This window comes from Xiphias gladius, chromosome 15, assembly GCF_016859285.1.
Source record: "Xiphias gladius isolate SHS-SW01 ecotype Sanya breed wild chromosome 15, ASM1685928v1, whole genome shotgun sequence".
Lineage (NCBI taxonomy): Eukaryota > Metazoa > Chordata > Actinopteri > Istiophoriformes > Xiphiidae > Xiphias > Xiphias gladius.
In genome coordinates, this window is record NC_053414.1 from 23433017 (window position 1) to 23460516 (window position 27500).

Here is a 27500-nt window from a genome sequence, read left to right on the forward strand (position 1 = left end):
ATGTGAGGTGGAACTCAGCCCCGCTGCCTCCAAAGGAAAGCACAGTCATCTTGGCAAAGTTTAGAAAATGCTCTGACCTCAATAAACGAAAAGACTATCGAAAAACATTAGTAGTATGCAGCTTGCCAAAGGGAGTGTTTCAGGAGCAGTCAAGTCATTCAGCGCCACAGACAGTTAGAGAGCACCGGCAGCATACTGATCCCACCGGCGTGTTGGGCTGGGTTTTAATCCTGACACAGCACAAACCTTTTCATGTGTACACGATAGCCTATCCCGGGTGATGTGAACACCTGGATTAAGGTAATGGTAATGTGATTTTCCTCAATAACCCCGGTTTACACGGATTAATGTGAGCTTAAAAACACAGAGATGTGAACGAGGGAGATCCGGCCTTCGAATGAAAGAAAATGAAGCCTTACACTTGTCAGCCTGTGCTTCCGGAGCCAGCAGTACAAGCCTTATCCTCCCCACTGACGGGAAACACAAGATATTCTGATGTACCTAGGCATCACATCACGTGTTGGTGTCACAGTGGAGGTGCGGCGCGATTTATGTCATCAATCACACTCTGCATCTAGGATTCCTTCCAGTGGGAGATTTCAGGCCTGGGCATTTTTTAAAAGATTGAATTAAATCACACACGAGGTGCTCACAGTGCCAGAATACATTTTGCGTTTGTTAACTATTTCGTGCTTACATCAAATATAGGCAAGGGCGTGATTTGATCAGGGCAATCAGAGTAGGCTGTTTACAGGACATTTGTTGTATAAGTGGGGAATTATTAGTGTGTGTATCAACAGACCAGCTCATGATATAACAGGTTATAAAGGGAAACTCAACCGCTTATGCACAGAAAAGCTATGTATCCTCATCATAGGTGCACTCCTCGGCCTGGGAAAAATGGTTTTATAATGTCACCCCGGCTCTTGAGGGAGCTTTTCAAAGTCTGAAAAAATAACCCTGACAATGTCATCAGCGTTAGCTCAGCCCAGGCTTTGAGATCCCAGATTTATAACAGCCATGTACAAGGGAAGTCAGGATATCTCGGCCCCTGTGGACCAGTTTTGTAGCCACACCAGTGGAGTGGCTCTAGGGATGGCCAGATGGCTAGTCACCAATTTGGTCCTGACTGAAATATCTCAACAACTATTGCATGGACTGTCATGAATTTTACATTTGTGGTTGTCAGTGAAATGTCTCAACAACCACAGGAGAGATTGCTATAAAATTTGGTAAGTTTGAGGTTTAGCATCAGCATGTTCCCATTGTCAGTGTGAGATTGTTAACATTGCTGACATTAGCATTCAGCTCAGGGTGCCACTCGTGCCTAAGTACAGCCTCAGAGAGCCGCTAGCATGGCTGTAGACTCTTAGTCTTATTTAAAATCTGCCTCTTATTAGTACCCCGACTTTATGAGAAGGTGCAATACTAAATTGCTGGAGTACCCCTTTAGCTCTGCACCCAGGCTGCTACAAATCATATTATTATTCCCATACGTCCTATGAAGAGATAAAGGTGACTCTGACCAAATTCATTTTCTGTTTACAGAACATCTCAATGAATTCAGTCAACTAAATTCTCCAGTTCACTGCAGTCTGATGAAATTATACAAATGCAAATTCTTGAAAATTTCTTCTTTCTTTCTTGTTTTTGTCCTACTTTCCCCTTTCAACGTCTTCCCTACCTCTGTCCCTTGCGAGCAGCTATGTCCCGTGCTGCCATGCCGTTTGGACTGCTGCGCAGGGAGCTGGCATGCGAAGGTTACCCGATAGAGCTACGCTGCCCGGGAAGTGACGTGGTGATGGTGGAAACTGCCAACTATGGACGCACCGATGACAAGATCTGTGACGCAGACCCCTTCCAGATGGAGAACACACAGTGTTACCTCCCTGATGCATTAAAGATTATGGCCCAGAGGTGTGTATATGCTGGGTTACACATCTACTGCATACAGTTTTTATGTAAGAGCTTAAATTATACAGCAAAGTTGCATATTGTCATGTAATTCTTGTGCTACTAAGTGTGTGTGAGTGTTGTGAAAGCAGTTAAACCAATCAATGAGACCATCTACGGTTTCGTACATACAGTGCATGTGCAGTGCTGCACAACACACAGTACACGTTGGATTCATGTCAGACGAAACATTAGACAAAGCCAGTGCTTGTGTTGTAAGTCATGTGCATGTGCAGTAATCTCTCCAGCTCAGCTGAGTCTGAGTGCCCGGCTGCACCATTAGCTGTGTACTCAGCAGTGTTTTCCTAGAAGAACTGATCAATATTCACAGAGAGGGAGAGGGAGAGTAGACAAATGGAGTGTCCTTTGCTTCCCCTTTCCTGTCTATTAATCACTCTCATTTGTTTTCTCACTCCATCATCCCTTTCACTGATCCATCCATCCATCCATCCATCCAGGTGTAACAACAGGACTCAGTGTGTGGTGGTCGCAGGGGTGGACGTGTTTCCAGACCCCTGTCCTGGAACATACAAGTACCTGGAGATCCAGTATGAATGTGTCCCTTACAGTGAGTATGCATATATATGTATGTATATATGTATATATGTGTATATATATATATATATATATATATATATATATATATATATATATATATATATATATATATACATATATATATAAACACACACATAAACACACACAAACACACACTGCCATGATTACACGTAAAAATGTGCATATGTGCATGCAAAAGACAGAGATTTAACCTATTTTTGTTTAGCTACATTTTAGGTTTAAGGTGTTTTTTTTTGTTCTTATAACCTCTGATGTCAACTGTTGCCCTGAGAGATTGATGGATAGAAGAGATTTTTTTTTTCTCAGGGAGTGTGTGTGTGTGTGTGTGTTTGCGTGTGCGTGTGTGTGTGTGTGTGTGTGTGTGTGTGTGTGTGTGTGTGTGTGTGTGTGTGTGTGTGTGTGTGTGTGTGTGTGTGTGAGTGTAAAATACAGACACAAAGTTGGATGGAGAAAGTACAGAGAGAGAAACTGTAGGACATTTGCATACTGTATGTCTTCTGTGTGTGTGTGTATGCGAGAGTGTGCGTGTGCACTTGCGCATGCATGCGTGTGTGTTTCCTTTTTCAGATTCACGCCACAGGAGTTGCTCTCTTTTCTCCACAGGAGCCTGATTGAGGGAAGGAGAGATCGGGGGTGGTGGAGGGAGGGAAAGGGGGAGGATGGGGCGGTAAGGGAGGAGAGGAGGGAAGAGGAGTATGCTCAGTCTCTTTTGTGATTCTTCTTTCTTTAATGTGAACTATAATGTTTGTGGTGAGAATGAGTTCCAAAGTCTTTATCTGTGCAATTCTTTCTTTCTTTCTTTCTTGCTTGCTTGCCTTCTTACTTGCTTTCTCTCTATCTTTTCTCTCATGCTTGCTTTCTTGCTTTTCTTTACTTCCCTTCTTTCACCCTCTGACTTCTCTTTCTTTCTCTCCCTCTTTTTTTTCCTATGCTTGAGTAGAAGTGGACCAAAAAGGTAAAGACAATACATTGTAGCATCTTGATCTCTCCTTACTCCCGACCCCTCTCTTTCCTCTCCTTCTCTTCCTCTCTCCTACCATTTCTCTCTTCCTCTTACCCTAGGACGTTGTTTCGTAGTCATGCTGGATGTTGCCCCCCTTTTTTCATTTTCTACTCGGTTCTTTTCCTCCCCCCATTTTATCCATCTCTTGTTGTATGGAAACCCGTCCTTTTATCCAATTTTATCCAGGTTCTGCACCTCGTCTCTCTCTTCTTCTTGTCTCTGCATCTGTTTCTCTCCAGTTTCTTCCTCTCTTGCCCCCTGGTTGATCTCTCTGTCTCTTCTTTCTCTCCCTCGGTTTCTCTGTGCACACAAACATAAACACAACTACTCACACAAACACAATCATAATCTTCTTTTTACCCTTTCTCTGCTCTATTTCCTGTTCACACGCAAGCACCCTTTCTTTCTTTCTTTCATTCTTTCTTTCTTTCTTTCTCTCTTTCTTCGCTCTTTCTTTCTTTCTTTCTTCTTGTTCAATCATCCTCCTCATGCTTATTTTCCCTTTTCTTCCCTTATAGGAAGAGCCCTTTATTTATCTTCATAGGAAAAATAAGACCAAATGTGTCTGATTGTATATCCGTCTGGATGTGTGCTTACCAAGCACTGCTTATGTGTGTGAGTGTGTGTGCATGCCTATTTGCATGCCAGTGTGAGACTGTACAGTATACATATGTGTCCATGCAGTTATTGATATGTGGTGGACAAATCGTTGTGCTCGGTGTAACTAACCTGCCCTCTCATTCACTTCAAGGCAAAATTTAGCCCCGCCTTCTGCGTCCCTGATTCTACCTCACACTCTTTCTTCACTCTTTTTGCACTAACCCACACACACACATGCAATCACACACAAAGCACATAAATACACTCACACACCTTCCATTGCAGTGTCCCTGTTGTATTACTCACCACACACACACTAACAGTGTGTGATTACACTTTTATGTCTCTTCTGTTGCTTGCCTCTTGAGATCAGCACAGGTGTTTAAATCCCTCTCTCTTTTTTCTCTTCATTCTTTTTTCTTAATCTCGCCACACCAACTGCATCTAATTCAATTCATTTTTCATGCATCGATCCATTTTCTTCCTGCACCTGCCCCCCACTATCTTTCCACTCTTTTCTCACTTCCCTCCCTGCTCTCCTTCTTCATCCCTCTCTCTCTTCTCTCTCACATCCTGCTACCCCTCCCAACTCCCGTCTTCCAGTTTTCGTGTGTCCTGGCTCACTGCTCAGCATCCAGCCGGCCTCCTCGCTCCTAGAGGCGGAGCATCAGTCAGGCGCTTGGTGTAAGGATCCACTGCAGGCTGGTGACAGGCTGTACGTTATGCCATGGACACCGTATCGGACAGAGGTGCTGTATGAGTACGCCTCCTGGGACGACTACCACCAAAACAGGATCACCACCACCTATAAGTGAGTAATGTGTGTGTATCGTATTTATTGCTGAGACAGTCGATTCATTGATCAGTTACTTTTCGGGTTTTAGACCCAGATGAAATAAGCAATTTGAAGAGGTGACTTTGGGCCCTGGGAACTTTTGACATTTTTTGTTTTTTTTGTCAAAACTATACATTAAACGCGTTAAATGCATTTATTAAAAAAAATAATTGAATTCATTTCTTATGAAAATATTTGTTGGTTGCAGCCTTTGGGGGCTAATTTCCACTAAAAACAATATAGTAGTTTACGTCATCAGTGTTAGAGTCCACCATTCCTGTTCTGCCTTCAAGCTGTGTGCACATCCACAAGGGATTCACCGGAAACTTTGCATGTAGCTGCTCAAAGCGTGTTTCCTGCCCCCAGGTTGATCAATAAACAGGTCATTTCTAATGGAACACTGGGACTTGTATTATTGAAATGTTCTTAGTGTTACCACCAGTATCCACAGGTGTCACCAAATCAACCAGGATTGAAATCTTATGTATAAAATATTTGAAATTCCTTAGGTGGTATTTATGAATATTTTAACCCACAAGACCCAGCTGAAACTCAGTTGGCTTCATCAGGACTGCATGGGGGTGCTTTGACCAGATTTGACATACAGTGGACTGGAAACATGATTGAACAATGGTAAACTGTTATCAAATTATTATTTAAATTTTGCTAAATTCTGATTGGTGCACAGAGATATGTGACATCACCTTTTTCTAACTGAGCCCGGTCCGCTTGAAACAGCAAAGACGAAACACAAATCCAGAAATTACTAATAACAGTTCACAAACAGTTTGTAAAATAACAAAAACTGTTTTAACTTTGGCAGAAAATTTAGCGTGTGTCATGTAGGACGCCATCACTCAAAAAAAGAAGCTGATTGTGAAAATAAGCTTTCAGGACCTTAAACTCTCTTTTCTCAATTAATAATATCAATAGCATCCTCTTTTAAAAAGCGTAAATGTGCACATGGACTACATATTTTCTATCATTGTCTGCCCTAGGTTGCCTAGCCGTGTGGACGGTACAGGCTTTGTGGTGTACGATGGCGCCGTGTTTTACAACAAGGAGCGAACACGCAACCTGGTCAAGTATGACCTGCGAACTCGCATCAAGAGCGGCGAGGCAGTGGTGGTCAATGCAAACTACCACGACACCTCGCCTTACCGCTGGGGAGGGAAGTCAGACATCGACCTGGCGGTGGACGAGAACGGCCTTTGGGTTATCTACTCTACTGAAGCCAATAATGGACGCATCGTGGTTAGCCAGGTAGGCAGAATGGAAACAGATGATTAGGAAGAGGAAAAAAGGAATGATTTTATACATACCTGAGCTCTCCCACCTCCTGTGTCTGCCCTCTCACCTTTTGCAGGTGAACCCGTACACACTGCGCTTCGAGGGCACGTGGGCCACCGGCTTCGACAAACGTGGGGCGAGCAACGCCTTCATGGCCTGTGGCGTGCTCTACGCTGTTCGCTCTGTCTTCCAGGATGATGAAGGCCAGGCTGAAGGCCGGGCTGGCAGCGACATGGTGGTTTACGCCTATGACACCAGCCGTGGACAGGAGCTGCCTGTTCAGATACCATTCCCCAACCCTTACCAGTACATCTCCTCCATAGACTACAACCCCAGGGACAATCAGCTGTACGTGTGGAATAACTATTACGTGCTGAGATACCCGCTACAGTTCACCCCGCCGCCGCCCACTAAAGGTTTGCGTAACAGGTGCAAATGTGTAATTGGGCATATTTCTTGAGCTGAGAGGATTAACAGTGTTTTCGTCCCTCCAGGTCCCCTCTCCTCTCTGATGACGACCGTCCGCTCCTACACGGCTACTGTCGCGCTGACCCCAGTGCGGCCGTCAGCCTCTCACCCCATTGGTGTCATCAATCGAGGCCCCTTTGACCAGCGGCCGATCACAGCCATGGTCCCTCTGACCCCACGCCCTCCTCTGCGTGTGCCCTTGGCCCCTGGGGGCCCTGGCCAGGTTGGCGGATGTGAGGGTCGGGTCGCCCGAGGGGTGCAGTGGCCGCCTACCCTCAAGGGAGAGACAGTGGAGAGGCCCTGCCCTAAAGGGTCACTGGGTAGGTGTGGCGTGTGTGAGTGTGTGTAGATGTGAGCATGCCAGTCTGTGTGTTGCATTGTGCGTGCGTGTGTGTGTGTGTGAGTGCGTGTGTGTGTGTGTGTGTATGTGTGGAATTTGCATGTGTTCTTTCTGTATCTTGTTTCCCTTTGAAATGCAGTCGGGTGTCCTCTCTTTGAACTTGCCTTCAGATGAGAGAGAAGAAGAAACAGAGAGGTTATAGTGTTCGGGGAAGGTGGGTTCGTCAGCTCTTCCTCTCGCTGTGCAGCTGTCTTCCTCAGCCCAGTGGCCCCTCTGAGGAGAAGCTGTTATGCAGATTGTGTTGATAAGCCTGTGACATTTTTCCTCATCCTAATCATGTTGGACCTGGGTTTAGCACATATCTTAAATCATGTTTAGAGCTGAGAACGGGTGTGACTGTTGTCTTATACTTACACCTAAAACTGCAGAACTGGTGTGTACCAAACGTTCTAGATATGTTTTTAATTAAATATCTTGTAAAGAAGAAAGAAATGTTTTTTTTTTTTTTTAAAATGACTGCAACATTCAAACAGAGCAGGTAAAGCGCTACACTTAACCGACAGAGAATTATCACCAGACTGCTGCTCTGCAGCTTTTGAGCCTCTTTTAGCTCGTAGTTTTGTTTTCACAGTACATTTACTGCGGTTCATCCTGCCGTTCTCATAAGCCTCATTTCCAGCAGCGGCAGGCAACTGTTTTCAGCAAACTGATAAACCCACTGTACACTACCGGGCCGATGCCGAACAGCAAACGGGCAAAGTTAGTGACTAGCTGGTGAAGAAAGTGAAGCAGTGGATGAAGACCAAGACAAAGCTAAAAGGAGAGTGAATAGTGTACTTACATTCATCAGTTGGACACAAACACAACTTTAAATGAAGGCTAATGTTGCTCCATGTTTCCTGGATGTATAAATCAGCAGTATTTGCTAACACTTTACCTACAACTTTATAAAATGATAACATGTTCAAGGTCTCTGTTTTTTTATTTTACCTTATTGTGGAGTTCTTCTAATCCCAAATGGCCAAAAAAAGCTATCAATGAAGCTTTATGAAAAGCTAAAATAAAAATCAAAAACTACTATTAGTATCCTTTTCTGGACTCAAACACACATTTATTGTCTATATGTTTTAGGATTTTTTTTTCATTAATATATTCAAATAAGCTTCAGTCAGATTTAATGTACGTCATTTCCTTTCGTGTTAATGAAAATTTAATAGACAATTGAAAGTTAATTGATAGTTCTACAACACATTTGATTCATATTTGTTACTATGTGCTGCTAGAAAATGTTCAAAATGTTGTAAGTGTTCTTGTGATGAATGTAAGGTTAGAAGTTGCATGGGAAAATAAGTGCAAGGAGAAACAGAAGTGACAAACCACATCAGGTCCTGTAAAACATGAGCTGTCCTTGCTCTTTCTGACTGTCTGTGTCATCCCGTCTGTCTCTGCAGGTATAGCCTCCTATCAGTGTATGTCGTCTCCAGTGGGTTGGAGCTCCAGAGGGCCTGACCTTTCCAACTGCACCTCTCCCTGGGTCAGCCAAATTGCACAGAAGGTTAGTCTTTCACAAACACACACAAATACAAACACACACACACACACACACACACACACACACACACACACACACACACACACACGCTGTGCAAATGCCCTAAAGCCAGTCAGCAAGCAGTTCCCTCTTAAATGTCAAAATATTTGACATTACAAACACCCCCGCCTCACTCTAGATTAAGAGCGGAGAGAACGCAGCCAACATCGCCGGGGAGTTGGTCAACCTGACCCGGGGGCGGATTTATGCTGGTGATGTCAGCATGTCTGTCAAGCTAATTGAACAGCTATTGGATATCCTGGACTCCCAGCTCCAGGCCTTGAGACCAGCAAATAAAGAGTCTGCAGCACGCAATTACAACAAGGTAAATTGTTCCTGTTAGTGTACTTGACCTTTCCTGGAAATGAAAGCGGAAATGTCAGTGATGATGATTCCAACAATAAATGTTTGATGCTTTTCTTCTTTTCAGCTGCAGAAGAGGGAACGCACATGCAGAGCTTATGTTCAGGTAATCTATAGATAGAAAGATAGATAGATAGATAGATAGATAGATAGATAGATAGATAGATAGATAGATAGATAGATAGATTTAAGTTAGAATAAAACAGTCTCTGTCTTTCTCTTTTTCAGGCTGTTGTTCAGACAGTTGATAACCTGTTGGGTCCTGAGGCTCTGGTGTCCTGGGCTGATATGAGCAGCGTTGACCAATCACACTCTGCATCACTGCTTTTAGACGCAGTAGAGAAAGGAGCGTTTCTATTGGCTAACAACCTCTATGAAGGCCGTTTTAGTGACAGGGCACCAAATGTTGGTATGCGGTCTTTTCTGTTTTTCTCTGCCATTTTACTTTACCAACTTTACCAACCGACATTACCAACTCATCCAGACTTTTGTGCATGGCTGCTCCTGTGTGTGCACAGATCTGGAGGTGTATGTACTAAATACAGAGGCGGACATACAGGAACTGAAGTTCCCTCACTCCTATGACAGCGACAGCATCTTGCAAATATCAGCACTGGCTCTGCAACAGTACAGCAACAATGGTATGTGGCATGCAATAAAACTAATCAACATTATGTGCAAGTAAATCTCAGTATTGTACACAGCATACAGCTAGTAGACCATGGGTAGGACCAGTAATGGATTGTGGAAGTAATACTAGTTCTTCTCCATGTGTCAAATGTCTAAACATCCCCCCTCTTCACTGTGCTGCCCTGTCCTCTGTGGTTTTCCTCTGCAGGCCAGGTGAAGCTGGTCCTCTCCCTCTATAAGAACTTGGGCTCCTTCCTGACTACCCAGAACTCAACTCTGCGGCTCGGGCTGGGGCTAGGTAGCCAGGGGTCAGAGGTCAGGCACAAGAGCCTGGTAGTCAACTCCCATGTGATCTCTGCCTCTGTGCACAGAGGATCCAACAGAGTCTACCTCTCCGAACCGGTGATCTTCACTCTGAGGCACCTGCAGGTCTGGCTCCTTCAAACTAAATACCCAGAATGAGCAGATTCATAACATTGTGCAGGCCACTGAGTGTTTTGCTGTGTTTGTCTCTCCAGCTGGAGAACCACTTTGGCCCCAACTGCTCCTTCTGGAACGCATCAGGTGTATCTGGGAGCGGCAGGTGGTCTACACAGGGCTGCCGCCTGTTACACACCAACAACACACACACTACCTGCGCCTGCAACCACTTGTCTAGCTATGCTGTCCTCATGACATACGAGCAACCTGCTGTAAGTAACACACACCACAAATAAAGCATATAACAGTATTAAATTCACCTTCATGGCGGCACGATGCAGATTTAAGGCTGTAATCGGTTTTTTTTTGGCTTGATTTGTGTTTGTGTGAACCCTCTCTCACCACTAAAAACAAACGGCCTTTTATCTGTGCATTTTGCATTTGTCTAGGTGGTGATAAGATCGAGAGTTTGAAAGGCCTGTGTTACACATTATTACTGCTGTTATTTTCTTTTTAGATGGCCAGGAGCCAAACTTTGTAAATCTCCCCCCATCTTCAGACACCAAATTCTTCCTGCCTTCACCCTCATGCACCCATTTGCTGTGGCACAGTTGGACTTCACCCTCACTGGGCTCTCCAAAAGGCTGTTTAAAAATCAAGCACAGAGGGGGTGATAATTGTGGGTTGTAGCTTCGAGAGAGAAAGAGAGCGATAAATGCCGCAGGATATATTCCAGGAATTTGAATTAAGTGTTTCTCTGTAAGATGTTCTCTTTGTTGAGTGTGATTTTACCCATTTGAAACAAGGACACACAACCGGTGGCAAAGACGCACATTGAACTCTATACCACAACTACGAAATACATCCACATATGCTCACAAAATCTGCATCGACACATGTTCCTACATTCATCCATGTACTCTTTATGATCAGATAAAAACACAAAAAAAAATCCTGATTAACCTCTTTGCACTTTCTTTCCTGTGTGCTCCTCCTCGTCAGTTTGGGGTCGGTGTAGAAGAGCTCCTGGTCTATGTGGTTTCTTGGGTTGGCATCTCCGTAGCACTGGTGTGTTTGGCCACCTGCCTTACAACCCTGTGCTGCCAGGGGGCACCATGGCACACAGACCATAGCACCATCCACTGCAACCTGTGGGCCAACCTGCTCATCACTGAACTGCTCTTCCTTGTTGGTGCCAACAAGACACAATACACCGTGAGTGCTTAGAAACTGGACTAATATAACACAGAGTAGTTAAGTATATAGTTAAGTATTGGGAAAGACTAACGATGTATAATATCAAGGATAATCCTGGAGGTTTTTACAGGGTTTTTAAAGTAACATTTTGTAGCCTAAAGTATTGTGTAAATTGTTTGCACAAATCCTCATGTGACAATCATAGATTTTTCCTATGTAGCATATCCTCCAATCATTGTGTCGCTCTTTATTGTGCTCTTCCTTTATTCCCATTTACAGGTCGTGTGCTCCATCATTGCTGGCTTGCTGCACTTCTCGCTGCTCTCAGTGTTTTGCTGGTTGTGTCTGGAAGGGGTGGAACTGTACCTGCTGCAGCGGGAGGTATTTGAGGGACGTAACTCCAGGAGGAAGTATTTCTACCTGTGTGGCTACTCTATTCCTGGGCTGGTGGTGGCCGTGTCTGCAGCCATAGACTTCAGAGGCTACAGCTCAAGGACTGCGTAAGTTGACTAATGTGTGTGTGTCTGTGTGCACATTTTTGTATAGGGACAGTTCCTACATCTGTATATTTCTGTGTCAGCTCCCAGGCTGACTTTGCTATTTTTGAGGTTCTTATTTTCCTGTGATTTGTTTGTGTGTTTCAATGTGTGTGTGTTGGTGTGTGTGTGTTTAGATGTTGGCTACGAACAGACAACTACTTCATCTGGAGTTTCCTTGGACCTGTTGCTGTCATTATAACGGTGAGAGTCCATGCTCTCACATCCCAAACTTTTCCTATATCTCTTATTTATCATCAGCATGTAAGAACATCATGTTCACCCATTATTAATGACTACATATTTAACTGTGTTTGATTTTTGTCCTTTTGTCCTCAGTTGAACCTCGTTGTCTTGGTGATGACCTTACATAAGATGCACAGCACTGCTGCTTTGAAGCCAGACTCCAGTCGCCATGACAACCTGCGGTTAGTATAGTGCCTCATGCTGATCTGTTGTGGGTGATTATGCGTAGAGCTTATTTTGTTTCAGTAGCTTTGGCTCCACTCATTAACAAAACATAGCAAATCTGAATTTATAAACCATAACGGGCCCTGGATTGATAAAAACAAATATGTTTTTCCCTACTTTCCTGTTGTATGCCATTTGTAATTTTAATATTTTATTTTATAACGTTCACAGTTTGTGTACAATGTTGCACAGTGGACTACAGCCTGATTAAACCAGATATAAAAAATGCAAGATATGAAAGATGAAAGTTATGTAGGAGGAAGCTTGTCCATTTAGAGATTAGTATTTGATAAAGATGTTTAAAACTCACCCTAGCTGAGACAGGGAGCCAATGTAAATGTAGAAACATCAAACAGAGGTAATACAGTCTTTCTTTTGTCTTAATAAGGCTCCAGCATTTAGTTAAACAGCAGCATTTTGAATAAAGCACAAGCACAGCCTTTTGAAAACCAGAGTATAATGCACTGCAGCAGTGTCAACAGCTCCATGAACTATATAGTCACAAACCCTAGCAAAGCTGTATAAATGAAAAATAGAGGAAAATAATTTGCATTCAAGGAAGGATAAAAGGAAAGCTAGGGCAAGTGTTAGTAGTGTCCAGCAAGTAAAAAACAAAGACCAAACATAGTTTGCATACCCAAATCTGTCCAAATCCTCTTTTAATCTATTTCTTCAGTTTCTATTTTAAGCAGAAGAGAGCTTGTTGATGGGGGCATTCAAGAAGATTTGGGTCTGTAAACTTTAGCAGCTCTTTAGCTGCATTGTGAAATCAAATCACAGTTGAATCTTCTGTATTCAAAGCACAGGTGATCTGAGGAATATAATTTATAATTTAATAAACTCTCTGATAGATTTAGTTTAGTGAATTCTTGTTGAACCACATTAGTTTGGCAGAATTAAAATGAAATGTCATTTATCCGTGTCCTCTTCCTCCGCTGTCTCCAGGGCTTGGGCGGTGGGCTCCCTGACGCTGCTTTTCCTGCAGAGCGTCACCTGGTCCTCAGGCCTGATGTTCCTGTCTGCTCCGTCTCTCCTCCTGGCCTATCTCTTCTCCTCCCTCAACACTGCCCAGGGCCTCCTCATCACCATACTGCACTGCAGCCTCGCCAGGAAGGTCAGGCTCTGTGTGTGTGCCATTATGTACCTGCAAATGTCTGTCTGTCAACAAGCAGGATTAGACTATTAAGTTTCATGTTTGAATATCGTGTGTAGGGCCAGAAGGACTACGGCCGATGCCTGCGTCTCTCGCAGTGCTGTGCGGCCTCCTCCTCCAGCTCTCCGGACTCGGTGAAGGGCTCTGCCCTGCGCTCCAACAGCCGCTACACTAGCAGCCAGAGTCGGAGAGCCACTGCTAACAGACAGGTACACTACAATACTCTGTACCTCTCTGTGTCTTTGTCTCTCTCTCTCTCTCTGTCTGAGTCAGTTTTGACCTCGTGTGAAATATTTCTGTTCCAGAGTCGTATCAGGAGGATGTGGAACGACACTGTTCGCAGACAGACCGAATCATCTTTCATCGCAGCAGATGTGAACAACACTCCTACTCTTAACCGAGGTGAAGATCATTTTTACTGGTCTTTTAAATTTCAACATTGTCCCCTCTGTGGGTGAAGAATGTGACATTTATTTTCTTTTCATCTCCGTTCTCAGCTGCTTTGGGGAACCATTTCCTTACTAACCCAGTATTGCAGACTCATGCTGCAGCCTCTCCTTATGACACGATGCTGGCCCAGGGATACAATCAACCTTTCTCCTCCACAGGTAACTCTCATTACAGCTCTCTGTGATCCTTCCTCTGTACTCCTGCTTCTACTCTTATCTACACAGCTTACTACTCTCTTTCATTCTGTCGGTATTTTTGACTGTCCTTTCACTTGTGTACACAAAGTAGCCTGCAAAACTCTGAGGCCACACCGAAAAATGTCTCTTAAAAGCCAGTTAACTCTGTATGAAGGAAAAAGTGTTGGTGACTTTAATTAAATTTGTTGCAGCAACACGGAACCAGAAAGAAACATGCATACAATAAATGGATTGCAGTAAATTCCATGCAATATATTTTTTGGTGTGTGTCTATATATATATATATATATATATACACACACACACCTCTGCTATTTATTACCAATTATTCACTTTTACAAGACATCTGTGATAAACCAATATTGGGGTAATGGTATCACGTAGACTATTAGAATTTTTCCAAGTGGTCTAAGACTTTTGCACAGTACAGTTTGTAATTTTTCTGTTTCTGTACAGTTGGATATTTTGGAATTTAAAGCTCAAATGTTTTTGTTTCATGCTTGCATGTCGTTCTTATTTTAGTTTCTGAGTTTGAGTCGTTTGCCCTTTAAATGTATTTTGACACTTTCCTTCTCTGTCTCTCTGTCTTAACGTGGAGCAGTAGGAACCTTCAGAAACAAGCAGAGTACGAGCTCCTTTATTGTGCTCACTTGAATCATTGAGCGCCACTTCTTCGTGCACCGTGGTTCAATTCATAGACTATCTGTGCAATATTTGCACACAGTAACTATTCATAGACCATGAAGACATAATATACATCTCTTCCATGTGGCTACACACCAAACATTTCATCAAATAATACTGTTAATACCCAAATCTTCCTGGTAAAGCCACACCCTCAGTATGCAGAGAAAAACTAAACGCTGCTCATTCATTCATACATTCATTCAATGGACATCTCTTCATGTAAATCTTTAACGGTGTCCCCGTCCTTCTGTAATTGGTATCCTCCTGTTTCTCCTAACAGAGGGTGGTGTGTCCCAGAGCCAGGAGTCCTGTGGGTTGGACAGTGTGTGTCTCAATGGAGGCTACACCCCCAACACCTTCACTCTGCATGGTTTGGGGACTACACCTGGGTCCAGAGCTGGATTGGTGGGAAGTACTGACCTTCTGAGGGAGGGAGGAGTTGGGATGGGAGGGGATGACATCTCCCCAGCCCTCCTCACCCCCCACGGGGCCTCAGACCTGGGCAGTGCTGGAATGCGCCGTAACCTGTCTGATGCGGCGGCGCTGGAGAAGATGATCATCTCGGAGCTGGTGCAGAGCAACCTGAGGCCCGCGGTACCCATGCCTGTACCTCCTGAGCGCTATGGAAGCCTGGCAAGGCCTCATCACCACGACAGGGCGGCCCTCCCTCACACTGCCACACTAACTCGACATGCACAGCCGCCCCAAGAGGGCTGGGCTGCTACCATGCAGCCAAACACACGCCACGGCGCACAAGAGGGCTGGTCGCATACGAGGCACCACACACAAGATGCTGAGACACATTCCATCACACGTGGACAAGATCACGCTACAACTCCACGATTACAAGATGGCTGGTCACACGCACGTGTATCTGGAGATTCTGAGTCGCGTGAGCTGCTTAAAGACGGGGACAGGTTGCAGCTGCAAGGCACTCTGGGTCGCCGCGGGCTCCAGGACCGGCAGCAAGCACGTCCCCCTGATGTTCAGGCTCGGCCCTACTCCACCCTCAGCCGCACCGCTGGTACTCTGTCCCGCCACCGCAACACAGTGGAGTCCAGCGGAGGGACAGACAGAGACAGAGAGAGAGACAGGGAGAGAGAGCGGGATCGTTACCGGGACAGGCCCCTCCCGCCTCCTCCTCCCCCTCCCCCACAGGAGTCTGAGCCCCTGTACAAGGCTCTGGAAGAGCCGCTGCTGATGAAACAGAGGGAGGCAGGTGTAGAGACATGGAGAGGCGGCCAGGACAGAGAGAAGGACGAAACATTTCTTTTAAAAAGGGACGGAATAATGGACGAATGGAGGGCAGGAGCTGAGAGAGGGAGGGACGAGTCTTTTACCTCTCAGAAGAGAGAGGGAGAGATGGAGGAATGGAGAGGTGGCATGGAAAGAGGGAGGGAGGAACCTCATCTGCTGGAGAAGAGAGATGGCAGGATGGAGGTGTGGCGAGGAGGAGCGGAGGCAGAGCAGGAAGAGACTTTCATAACCCAGAAGAAAGATTTTGGGATTGACGGATGGAGAGGTGGGATGGAGAGACAGAAGGAAGAAACCTTGTTTTTAAAAGACAGAGATGGATGGAGAGCAGGGGTTGAACGAGAGAATGAGAAACAGAAAGATAGAGCACTGGACGTGTGGAGAGGAGGGATGGATATAGACAGGGAGGAATCTTTCCTGTTTGAGAGCAAAGATGGAGGTCTAGATGGGAAGAAAAGAGGGAAAGATAGAGCGTCTCTTCGGTATCATGGCGAACGAGAGGATTCAGACAGCTTTGCTCTGCCTTTGACCCCTGATCTTGACCTTGACCCGGACTCCTCACCAATCTACGCCAGAGATTCAAACCCCTCCCCGCTCTACCCCGGGGACAGAAACTCGCCGCCACTCAGCATCTTTCCCCGAAGCTCTCCCCCGACAAATATCTTTGCTCCGCGAGACACCAACTCGCCTCCCAACAACCTCTACTCCCGACATTCCCCCCAGGTGTACAGCCGAAGCAGCTCCCCTCCTCGCTTCTACACCCGCACCTCCCCTCCGACCCTCTCGTACCCCGACAGCAGCCCTGAAGGTCCGGAAGAGATCAGCCCCACTGGCCAGCCCCAGCGGCCCGCCCTGGAACTGCCCTACAGCCTGGGGCGACCCCCGCTGGGCCCACGGCCCAATCACCTGCAGACCTTCTACCAGCCACCGCCGCTGGCATCCAATGGAGAGGCAGTGTACACAGCAGAGCCGACGTCTGAGGGAGACGACGGACAGATGCAGCGGGTGACGAGCCTGTGACTAGGGCGGTGGTGATCGGGGCATAGAAACCAAGGAGGAGAAGGAAGATGGTGATAATAACAACAAATGATGATGATCAAACTGATGGAAATGATGACGCATATGACGATAAAGAGGATAATGATGAAGGAAGAAGAGGGTAACCATGATGATGACAGTAATTGCTCCTCCCTGCTTCTATCTCCCGATCACCACGAGACTTTCCCCTGTCCATGTTTTGTTACTTTTCTATGACTGTGATCCATTTCTAACTCTTCATCCTCCTCTTCCTTTCCCTCCTCCCTCCTTACCGATCCCCTGCTGTGTCTTCCCATCTCATCAGTGCTTATCCTTATAGGTTCATCGTCTAAGTTTCTATTGGTTCATCGGCTGGGTGTTGCCCCTCCCCGTAGCAAGCAAACAGTGTGTCAATGAAGCACTCGTGTGTTGCCAAAAAATCCTTTCAAAGAACATGTGCATGACTTTATAGTGGCTTTACAAGGCTACATACTGTAGGAGGAAAGTGCTGAAGTGCGTGCGAGTGCTAGCGTGTGCGTCTAGCTTGAAGAGCATGCGTGCGTGAGTGTGTGTGTGTGTGTGTGTGTGTGTGTGCGTGAGAGAGTGTGTATTTGTGTATATACATCATTCTTGTATAATTAATGTATCACAGTGAAGCATTTTATCAATATCAACTGGGGGGCTTCTTACACACATCCCCTCCTACTGAATTGAACTCTTGACCAATCCCATTTCACATCAAAACCAAAATCTCCAGCCCCCTCCTCCCACCTCCACCTGCCAGTAACTGTTGGTGATGGGACTCGTTGCCATGGAGTTTGTCATAGTAACAGAACTCTTGACTCCAGAGCCAGAGATCATATAAAACCTCAGAACTTTTCTGCAACCCCGAGATCCTTGTACATACCGACCTCAAGTGTTCTGATTGTCTTGTATTGCTATTGAAGTTCAAGTAAACATGTGAAATAAATGTTTTCGTCTTTCTGTTTGTGTGGATGCACAAAGAGATGGAGGGTGTCGGTAAAAGGAGAAAGATATCTAGAGTAAAAAAGGAGGAGAAAGTTATGAGGTGTACAATAAAGAGAAACTCTTTTAAACAGCAGCTAGATTGATGTGAAACAGTGTTGGAATATATCTAGGCTACCTGCTTTAAGTCAATTACTGTACTTGAGCTACTTGTACTTTTCTATTTGTAGTTTCTGCTACTTCACACTTCTACTCCATGACACTTCAGAGGGAAATATTGAACTTTTTACAGCACTTTATCTGACGGGAAACGACCGCTCCCATCAGGATAGAAATATTTCATCATAGGATAAAAGTGATCACTCAGAACAACTTTGTATGGGGACACGTAGACCCGAACCACGTCAGCAAAATGCCCCACACTGCATAAAGGAGCCACTGGATCCCCTCACTGTACAGGTCAAACATTCGGGCCTCTACAGTTCGCCTGGTGTACGCCACACATGCACTCGCCCACTTGTCAAGAATATGCTGAAGGACAACTCACGTGACCAAATCACTTTTTTCAAAATCTCTTTAGACAAGTGCCTCAAGTGGCCATTCATCTTTGTAATGAGGGATTTGTGCACTGCAACCCTACTATATTATCCCTCTCTATGTAATTGTCGACAGGCTGTTCTTGCTGACACAGTCGGATCACGACCTGCGTTGACATTCGCACCTGAGGAAGATGCACCAGCATCACGGTCATTGGTCATCAAATGTGCACTGTTGAACACAATTTCCAACACTATTTACCAGGCTCTTTCCAATAGATCTAAATGAAGGCGTCACTTTAGTCACTGCTCCTATTGAAACACCAGCCAGTTAAGCAGTCTTTGTGACTGAGGCTCCTGCCATCTGTGCCCCAACAATGAACCCTTTCAAAGTCACTTAGATCTTTTCCTCTTGCATCTTGATACAAAATCAGAACCAACTGGACCTGCTCAGCATTTTTATAGAGGACACAGAGCATGATTGGATGTTAACTGCTTAATTGTAACACGCAGCGCACCTGTGTGGAAGCATCTGCATTCCTCATCTTTCTCCACTCACTTATTCAGGTTTTTGCTTTAATTTGACAGAAACAAAGTTTTTCCATTAATTTGTCACACAAACACATACATATATACTTTTGCTTTAGATAATTTGAGTGTATTTTTCCTGAGGTGAAGGTTCAGATGTTTCTTCCATCTTTGTTGATGAAAGAAAAGGATATTAAATTTTTTCTTGGGGGCTATAAACAGCTTTATCAGCCTTAGCATTAATAAGTGACATCAAAAATAAGATCTTAGGAAAAGAAGAAAATGCCCGTTCAAAAACATTAAAAGGTCAGAGGAGTGAACATAGGACAGTAAAAACTTTAGGATGTACAGCAATGGTCTTTTGGAAGACTATGAAATAATATCAAAATTTTTTTATTCTCAAAATGAGTATGCAGTATTAGTATTTTAGAAAAAAGTCACAATTTTTCTTTAATGATCTCTGTGCTCTTGGACTGATTAGTAGCCTAGCAAAATATATATTATTATAAATACGACTGAGGAGTAGTAGCATATGTACTATTCCAATATGCATTATATTCTATAGACATTCTCTCATCAGTGAACTACATATATGATATACTGTACACAGACGGACACATCCTTCCACATTTAAAATCTTACAACACATTAGGCAAATGAGTTGCTTATCTTGCCATTTGTGTTTCTTCAAAACCATTACATTCACTGTGAAAAAAAAAAACAGCTACAATATATGTTACATGTTTGTATAAAATATATCACATTCTACATACCAAATCATTACAAAGTGGTAATGATAATACTAGCATGGAAATCAAAAAGTGCTTTTACAGTATTATTCGAGTTGTACAAAAGCTGTATACATTTACAGGTGATGCATTGAGTGATAGTGGTTGCCGTTGGTTCACTCTCAGCTCACAGGTAAGTATCACATGTGAAGTTAAGGTCAGTCACAAGGACAAAAGGTCAAGTGCTCAGGCTGCTTACACAACACAGCACCCTCCCTCTTCCTTTCTCTCAGTTTGTGTGTCCTCTCTTTTGAGCCACATACAAGTTCTCATAAACTCTACTCTTTCTCTCTTTGTGCTACACTCTGTCTGAATACTGAGGTATGTGGTTTGACTTCACAGGAAATGGTCTCACATTCTTCACATCTCTTGTCTATCCAAACCGGACTACAGGCAGTAGGTGGATGTTGGTACAGGCAGGGGTTGCTGGAGGTTAAGTTTAGCAGACAGTATGGTGGGGTGACAAGGGAGTGTCCAGGGTCTCAGTAGGAGACAGATCTGAACTGGAACTTTTAAACATGGATGAGATGTGGAAGGCCTGAAAACAGACAGACAAAAACATGCTGACCTTTGGACTTTGACAGACTTTGACACGTGGACATGCACTGATGACAAGGAATACTGACCACCCAGTAAGCAGTTAGGGCTCCCTGTATGTAGCCGGTTAGCACATCGGACGGATGGTGCCGGTAGTCTGAGATGCGGGTCAGACCTGTGTAGACTGCCAGCAGAACCAGGAAGAACTGCAGCGCGGGTCTCAGCAGCCGAGCCCCACGCCATGTCAACCGCGCCTGCAGGTAAAACTGCGTCAGGACAACAAACAATGTTATTAGGTGTGTACACGATATGCAAAGCGTCCCCTTGTTTCCTGATCTCCTGCTGTTTTTATTTGCTGCTTATGCTCTTGCTGTTAACTCAAACTCAACATTCCATATTTACCAGTAGCTCCATCACTGCAGAGTCATGTCATGCCTGTACTCCATTGCCATGAGTCACATTTCTTAACACAAATACTGTCCTTACTCCTTAATTACTTTCCAATCAGTGGCAAGTATTTAAACACTGGCTTTTATTTCAGATGTGACATTAGGCTAGATGTAATGTGGATACAGACTGAAAAGTGACAAATTAAAGTTGTTTGATGAGCAAGAAGATGATGTAAATCATATCAGGCTATAGCCTTCGCAGTCACCTGATCCCAGGCCAGTCATGTAGGAGAATCAGATTCTCCATATCATCAAAGCACCAAATGAGAGATTACATTTTGGAAGAATGGTGTTCCTCCCTCCAGTAAAGTTCAGAGACTCCGAGAATCTCTGACAAAGGGCACTGAAGCTGTTCTTGAGGCTAGTGTTGGAGCAACACCTTACTGTGTTGGTTTTAACTTGACTTTGTCACCCATCTGTATTGCTCCTTTCCCCCTGCAGATTCATGAGATCCAATATGCCAGATATACAGAAATCAGTGCACTGATGCAGCTTCTAATGTCTCGAGTAGTGATGTAAATTAAGATGAACAATCTTGTTGTTGCTAAATCAATAAGTCTTTCTCCTTCCCTCACTAATTGTGGTAGAGCACAATGGCAACATGAGGAAGTGAAACAGATAGGGAAAGTAATCACAGACAGCCAAGCCAAGACTGGGGACACACACACACACACACACACACACACACACACACACACACACACACACACACACACACACACACACACACACACACACACACATATATATGTACTAGAGTGTGCTCACATTCACATATTCAGGCACTTGCATGCACAAACACAGGCTTTCATATGTACACATATAAATGCAGGAGCTTAAACAAACACACTCACACAATAGAGGAGAGCATTGAGGCGGTGAGGCGAGGTCACACTCCTCCCATTAGCTGAACAAAGCTGTCTCTGTTTGTCCTATTTCTCCATTCAGTCCTTCTCTTTCTCCCTCTCCTCTTTCATTCTCTCACTTTTTGCTGCTAACTGGACTGATGACTGATGATTGGTCCTCGTTTCATTTATTCTTTCTTTGCATTTTATAGAGATGGTAGTTGAAAATTGGAGGCATTAAATTGCGTTTGCCAGTGTTTGTGTGTGTGTGTGTGTGTGTGTGTGTGTGTGTGTTTGTGTGTCTGTAGACAGATAGAGATACTCACTGCTAAGTAGAGCATTGTGTACATGGCAAAGGAAGCATGGCCAGAGAAGAAGGACTTCCTACAAAAATGGAGAAGTATTTACAATCCCACAGAACAAAAGTACAATTCATAACACGCATGCATAAAAACATACACAAACATATACACATACCTGGCCTCCTCCTCTAACTGGTGGTCAGGCTGGCGGCAGCTCACCGTTGCAACGTAGCTTCCCGGTGTGCAGTTGAGCGATGCATAGGTGACACCACACACAGACAGGAAGTGTGGTCGCAGCCGGCCCACGCTCAGCTTGGCCATGTTGGTGAGAGATTGGCCGACACAGCAGCCGAACATGAAGCAGCCCAGCTCCTTGTACAAACAGGACACATACAGGTTCCTGACGAAGGCCTTGGAGCTGACGTCTCGGAAGCGTACCCTGTAACACTCTCCGAGGGCGATCTGAAGGCGAACACATAACCACCATATTACATTCTCCTCGCGCTGGGACATGGTGTACAATGAATAACAGATTGACTGCCATGACAAGGATGATGTGTACTCACTGTGAGGCCGGTGATGAAGATGCCACCAGCGATGAGTAGTTCATCTGGTATGGCCTCGCTGTGCAGATAAGGATAGGTGATGCTGGGGTCCCCGCACATAAAGCCCCTTCTGTAAGGACTCAGTGCCTTCAGCTCACATGCGAAGAAAGGGATGGAGGCTGCAAAGGAGGAGGAGGAGGAAGAGGGAGATGAAAGGAGTTAGATCTAGAGAGCTATGATTCGATATCACAAGAATCCCAAGTGGGAGGACAGATATTCCTCTTTTTTATGAGATACTGGAGAGGATGCGTGGGAGAGGAAAAGAGGAGCAAAACTAGAGGGTTGAGAAGCGATGAAGATTAACTGGAAAGGAATCTGCAACCTAAAATATGCTTCTCTGTCTTTCCAGCTCATGTAGTTTTCAGTGTTATTCATACATACCTGTAGATACTACTAGTGATACTAGTGTCAAGATGACACTAGTCATATTGGTTCTGTGCCAAAGCCAACACAATACCTTTTTTCAATAATTTAAAGAAACAAAAAATATGTTTCTACAAAATCTTGTTAGCCACAGTATGATTCTATGGATGCATGTATTGGTTGGTTGGTCGGCACACTGCTTTGGTCCAGCCTGAAATATCTCAACAATTATTGGATGGATCCCGATTGCATGTCATCCTCAGGATGACCTGGAATCATATTGGTGATCCCTTAACTTTTCATCTACGTCAGAATTTGTCCAGTACTTTGGTTTAAAGTACCCTAAAATTGTATTACCATTAGCCTAATCTGTATTTTGTATTTAGAGCTAACTAGTAAACTGTTTGCATGCAACACATGGTGAAAATGGACATTTACCTGCTAAACATCTGCATGTTACCATTGTCCCTGTGAGCTTTTTTGGATGCTAATTTTAGCATTGAGCACAAAGCACCACTACCCAAAGTACAGCCTCACAGAGCATGTGGACTCTTAATCCCCTTTTCCAAAGCCTGTTCAAGGCAGGAATGTTGCACCTCTATTCTGCCTCACCGTTCTGTATAAAAGGTACGAACACGGAATAGAGCGGCATTGTCGTTCTGCCTTTAAGTCAGCAGTGGAGGTAGTCACAGACCCGGATCGACGTCTGTTTAAAAGGGAGAGCCCGCATGGCGGGACAGACGCCGATGCTGTTGTGTTAGACCTCACGCCTCTGATTCCAGAGCGCCAGCATGCTATCTAAAAGCACACACTTAGGTGACATTACGCTGGCGTTGTTTGGTTCAGCGTAAAGAAGCACAGCCGGCACAACGAGGGCTCTTCTTTATGGCAATATAGCAAGATCTCTGTTTAAAGGAGGCTTTAGTCTAGTTTTCAATCCACAAAAAAACAGTTTTGAAGGAACTTTACCTAAAAAATACATCCTGAACCAGCAAAATTATGATTTAAATTTGATCAAAGAGGTAAAAGAGAGTAAGAGATACTCCCTGCTATGGACACGTTTTAGTCGGAACCAAAAAAGGGTTCAATACCCAGCATCAGTGCAGATATGATGCCCATGACATCCCTGTCACACAACAAGAGATTCGCTAAGTATCCTCTGAATCACAAATTACAGTAATGAGGTGTAAAATCAAAAAGAAGGAAATTTTAATCTATAACAAAACTGACAGGGAAGATGACATGGGAGGATTGAGGAAAGGGGAGAGGGTCAGATGAGTAGTAGTTTTACAGCAAACTAAGGGTGGGAACCTGGACTTTTCTCTTGAGAACCTAACTAGTTTGACAAGTATTAGGAATGTGAGGGTCACAACACTGCCCCTCTGGGACCAAAGAAGCCCAAGCAACTGCAGAAAGCTCCCGTTTCCTGACTGAATACAGACTGAATCAATTTAGACTGGAACTAGAAAGGGAAAGCAGGCAGAGCTCAACACAAACTGCGTCTGAACTGCGCATGTGCGTGTGTCTGGTGTGCGTGTGTTTGTGTGTGTGTGTGTGTAATTCTGTTGATGAATAAAGAAAGGGGAGTTGTTTGTGACTTCAGTTCAACTCTTTCCTACGAAACAAAGAGCAAATGCCACAGCAGTCCAGAGCCAGAACCAGCCTCCCACTGTCTCTGTTTGTCTCCGGGTGTCCTTCCTTCTCTCTCTCTCTCTCTGTCCTGCATGCCTGCGCAGTAGAGAGAGGGGTGGGAGGGAGAGACAGACAGACAGACAGAGAGAAAGACAGACTTCTTGCAGGGCTTCTTCCCCTCTGCACATATCCAGTCTGCTGTTAATACAGAGTACCTCTCCGTCCAGCTTTTTCCAATTAGCCAACATTACATAACCACTCTCCTGTCACATATAGGGTACGTGGGAGGGAGAGTCCACAGTTACAGTCATGGCCATGCACAAATACACACACACACACACACACACAGTACTCATGGATCGTGCATTTATTTATTTATATTAAATACGATTCCCCCCTGGCCTGACTCTACCCTGAGAACTGGGGGTTGTCATGGAGACTGTAGAATTCCCTGGGCAATGCATGAACCAGCTGGCACGGGGAGCTCGAGAGCGCGCATGAGTGGAAAAAACATGGCCAGCGATACATGCTGATGGAGAGAGCGAGAACTTGAAAAACTTTCTTTCTTTTTTCCGTCTCTTTCATTCCGTCTTTCTGTTTCCTCACAAAACCTGGGGTTATTGTGCTGCTCATAACCTGCAGGCCCACATGTCTGATCATCAGGCTTGAACGTAGCCACTGACTGTCTTTGTTGACTAAATAAAGAGAGACGGAAACAAAACGGAACAGAACTCAACACGGTTGAAGTTAACCCTCACCAGAGTTGTCCTGAGTAGGAAGGGATATGAAGTATGTAGAGGATTTCACCTGTAGTCCACAAAACTAAAAATGAATGGATACTATATAAAAAAAAACGTGTAGTTCATTCTTGCTTAGCCTGCCTATTATTCTCTCGATTCATTTTGATTTTTTGATGCCAAAAAGTGTGAAAAAAATCGTAAAATTAAAAACAAATGAATGTAAATAGCCCCTCAGCAAATCAGTGCAAGTATTTGCATAGTCTGCATAAATGTATAATCACATATCTTATGCATGGATGGACAACATAACAGAAACACCTTATAATATCATGCATTCCAGTGCAAACAACCAACACCACGTGGCCTCAACACTGACCGCAGAGTTGTACGAGATGCAATTATAATCACCTACAGATATGCTGTGGTGTTAATGGCACGAATGTTTTGTTGGAATGCATGGTGGTGTACAGGTGTTTGTAGTGTTGCATTCCTTCCCGGTCCACTTCACACATCACTAAGGCACTTAGCGTTGCAGTCCACCATTCGAAGAACGGATCTCAAGTGTCAGTGCCGTATATTTTGATATTTACCAAGGAAGAGGCACAGGAGGTCCAAGCCGACCAGAAGTTTTCTTTTGGATAAAGCCGGTCCGGTTATCTCTTTGAGTTTCTTCCCAGTTCCGTGCTCCATCCCCATCCCCGTAGCTGCGTCCAGCCTGCCCTGGTTGTCCGTCAGTTTGAGCTGGAGCTCCGCGCCGGAGACGGGCACACCGGCGCTCTGCGGCCCAAAAGTGTCCAACATGACGATTGGCTCGGAGTTCAACAACTCGCTGGCATCCGAAACTCGGGAGCGCCCTTGGACTCTGCACGTGCGGGGCTGCGAGGGGACTGGGAGGAAATCCGCAAGTTGCCAGAGTTTTTCCTATGCTCTCCCCGGCGCGTGTTGCTTAGCTGTCAAATTAGGGTGGCTTTCTTTTTAAATTTCATCACAGAGTCCGCCAGGCTCGTCCTGACTCGTTGCAGGGTAACCGTCACCTTGAAGATATGCACCACGGTGGAGCGGAAAACTCCAGACCGGTTGCGTAACAGACACTCGGGGATAAAATCTGTCTCTCTCTCTCTGCCCCCCCCTCCTCCTCCTCTCTCACTCCTTCTCAGCATTTCTCTCTCTGTCTCTCTCTCACACTCTCTGCCAATTGAGTATCTAATAAGATGGGATCCAGGTGTACATCGTCCCTACGGCCTTAGATCAGAGGAAGGGCGTCAGACGCATCATCCGACGAGTCACGGCTGACTATGGTTGACCTGCATGATGTGCAGTCTGGGCAGTATTTCTTCATCACTATGACTCACCCTTCACCTCCTTTTTTATGTTCTTCTCAATTTAAAAATCCCTCAAAAAAAAAAAAAAAAAAAAATCCTCAACATGACTCTCTGTGTGGCTAATGACTCAAGAATTAGCTTGATAAATTTACATTTACTAGTTATTTATTGATCAGTTATAGGCCAATGTTTGGCCGGTGTTAAACCTATGTAATAATGCCATTGTTGGCTAAACGTGGTCATCGTCAATAAATGCTTAATACGTTTGTATGAATAGGGAACTTTTTAGGTCCAGATCTTCCGAAGCTGTTCTCCAGAAGGTAAGAGGTAATAAGTCCAATTAGTCAAAGGGATTTTTCACAACTTGGCAACGCAAAAATAGTTCCTATTGATGCTTATAACTGATCTATAAAGCTTTAGTAAAAGATTTATTAAACAAACACTGAATTTTTCAACATTTGAAAACACTAATCCACTCTCTTGCTGAGAGTTTGTTAAAAAGATTGATACCACTCTCATGCCCGTACAGTAAATATGAAGCTACGGACAGTAGCTGGTTAGCTTAGCTTAGCATAAAGACTGGAAACAGGTTCATACAGTTAGCCTGGTTTTCTCTGAAGATAACAAAATCTGTCTACCAGGACCTGCGCTCACTAGTTAAAATGCTATTGCTTGTTTTTTTAATCCATACCTACCATCCATACCCAACTTCACTGACAGCCCCCGGCCGAGAAATAATAAAGCAATCAATCACAAATTATTAAGTACCCTGTGGGCAAATAAATTTACTTTGGACATTAAAGATTTTTATGTTTTTTGCTGTGTCATTATTTTTGTATATTTGTGCCCCCCT

General features: G+C 44.5%; 2 protein-coding genes across 2 annotated transcripts in view; one reads left to right on the forward strand and one right to left on the reverse strand.

Annotated features, from left to right (window-relative positions):
* Positions 1-17982, forward strand: part of LOC120800463 (adhesion G protein-coupled receptor L1-like) — a 28236-nt gene extending 10254 nt beyond the window's left edge. Inside the window, exons 3-24 of the mRNA XM_040146587.1 lie at positions 1704-1917; positions 2412-2521; positions 4739-4946; positions 5969-6233; positions 6337-6676; positions 6755-7048; positions 8520-8623; positions 8799-8984; positions 9090-9128; positions 9251-9431; positions 9541-9663; positions 9861-10081; positions 10171-10344; positions 11075-11287; positions 11549-11769; positions 11943-12009; positions 12145-12233; positions 13222-13390; positions 13489-13638; positions 13735-13831; positions 13927-14037; positions 15044-17982. Of these exons, the coding sequence (XP_040002521.1) occupies positions 1704-1917; positions 2412-2521; positions 4739-4946; positions 5969-6233; positions 6337-6676; positions 6755-7048; positions 8520-8623; positions 8799-8984; positions 9090-9128; positions 9251-9431; positions 9541-9663; positions 9861-10081; positions 10171-10344; positions 11075-11287; positions 11549-11769; positions 11943-12009; positions 12145-12233; positions 13222-13390; positions 13489-13638; positions 13735-13831; positions 13927-14037; positions 15044-17037 (5570 nt within the window). The 3' untranslated portion in view covers positions 17038-17982. The remainder of the gene's footprint in view (positions 1-1703; positions 1918-2411; positions 2522-4738; positions 4947-5968; positions 6234-6336; positions 6677-6754; positions 7049-8519; positions 8624-8798; positions 8985-9089; positions 9129-9250; positions 9432-9540; positions 9664-9860; positions 10082-10170; positions 10345-11074; positions 11288-11548; positions 11770-11942; positions 12010-12144; positions 12234-13221; positions 13391-13488; positions 13639-13734; positions 13832-13926; positions 14038-15043) is intronic.
* A 1181-nt stretch (positions 17983-19163) lies between these two features.
* On the reverse strand, positions 19164-26396 carry LOC120800282 (phospholipid phosphatase 3-like). Its single transcript, XM_040146271.1, has 6 exons — positions 25916-26396; positions 22552-22709; positions 22161-22447; positions 22010-22067; positions 20479-20655; positions 19164-20390 (listed from the first exon to the last, which is right to left on the reverse strand). Exons 1-6 carry the CDS (start codon positions 26124-26126, stop codon positions 20292-20294), a joined length of 990 nt encoding a protein of 329 aa, XP_040002205.1. The 5' UTR covers positions 26127-26396; the 3' UTR covers positions 19164-20291.
* Positions 26397-27500: the final 1104 nt, after the last annotated feature.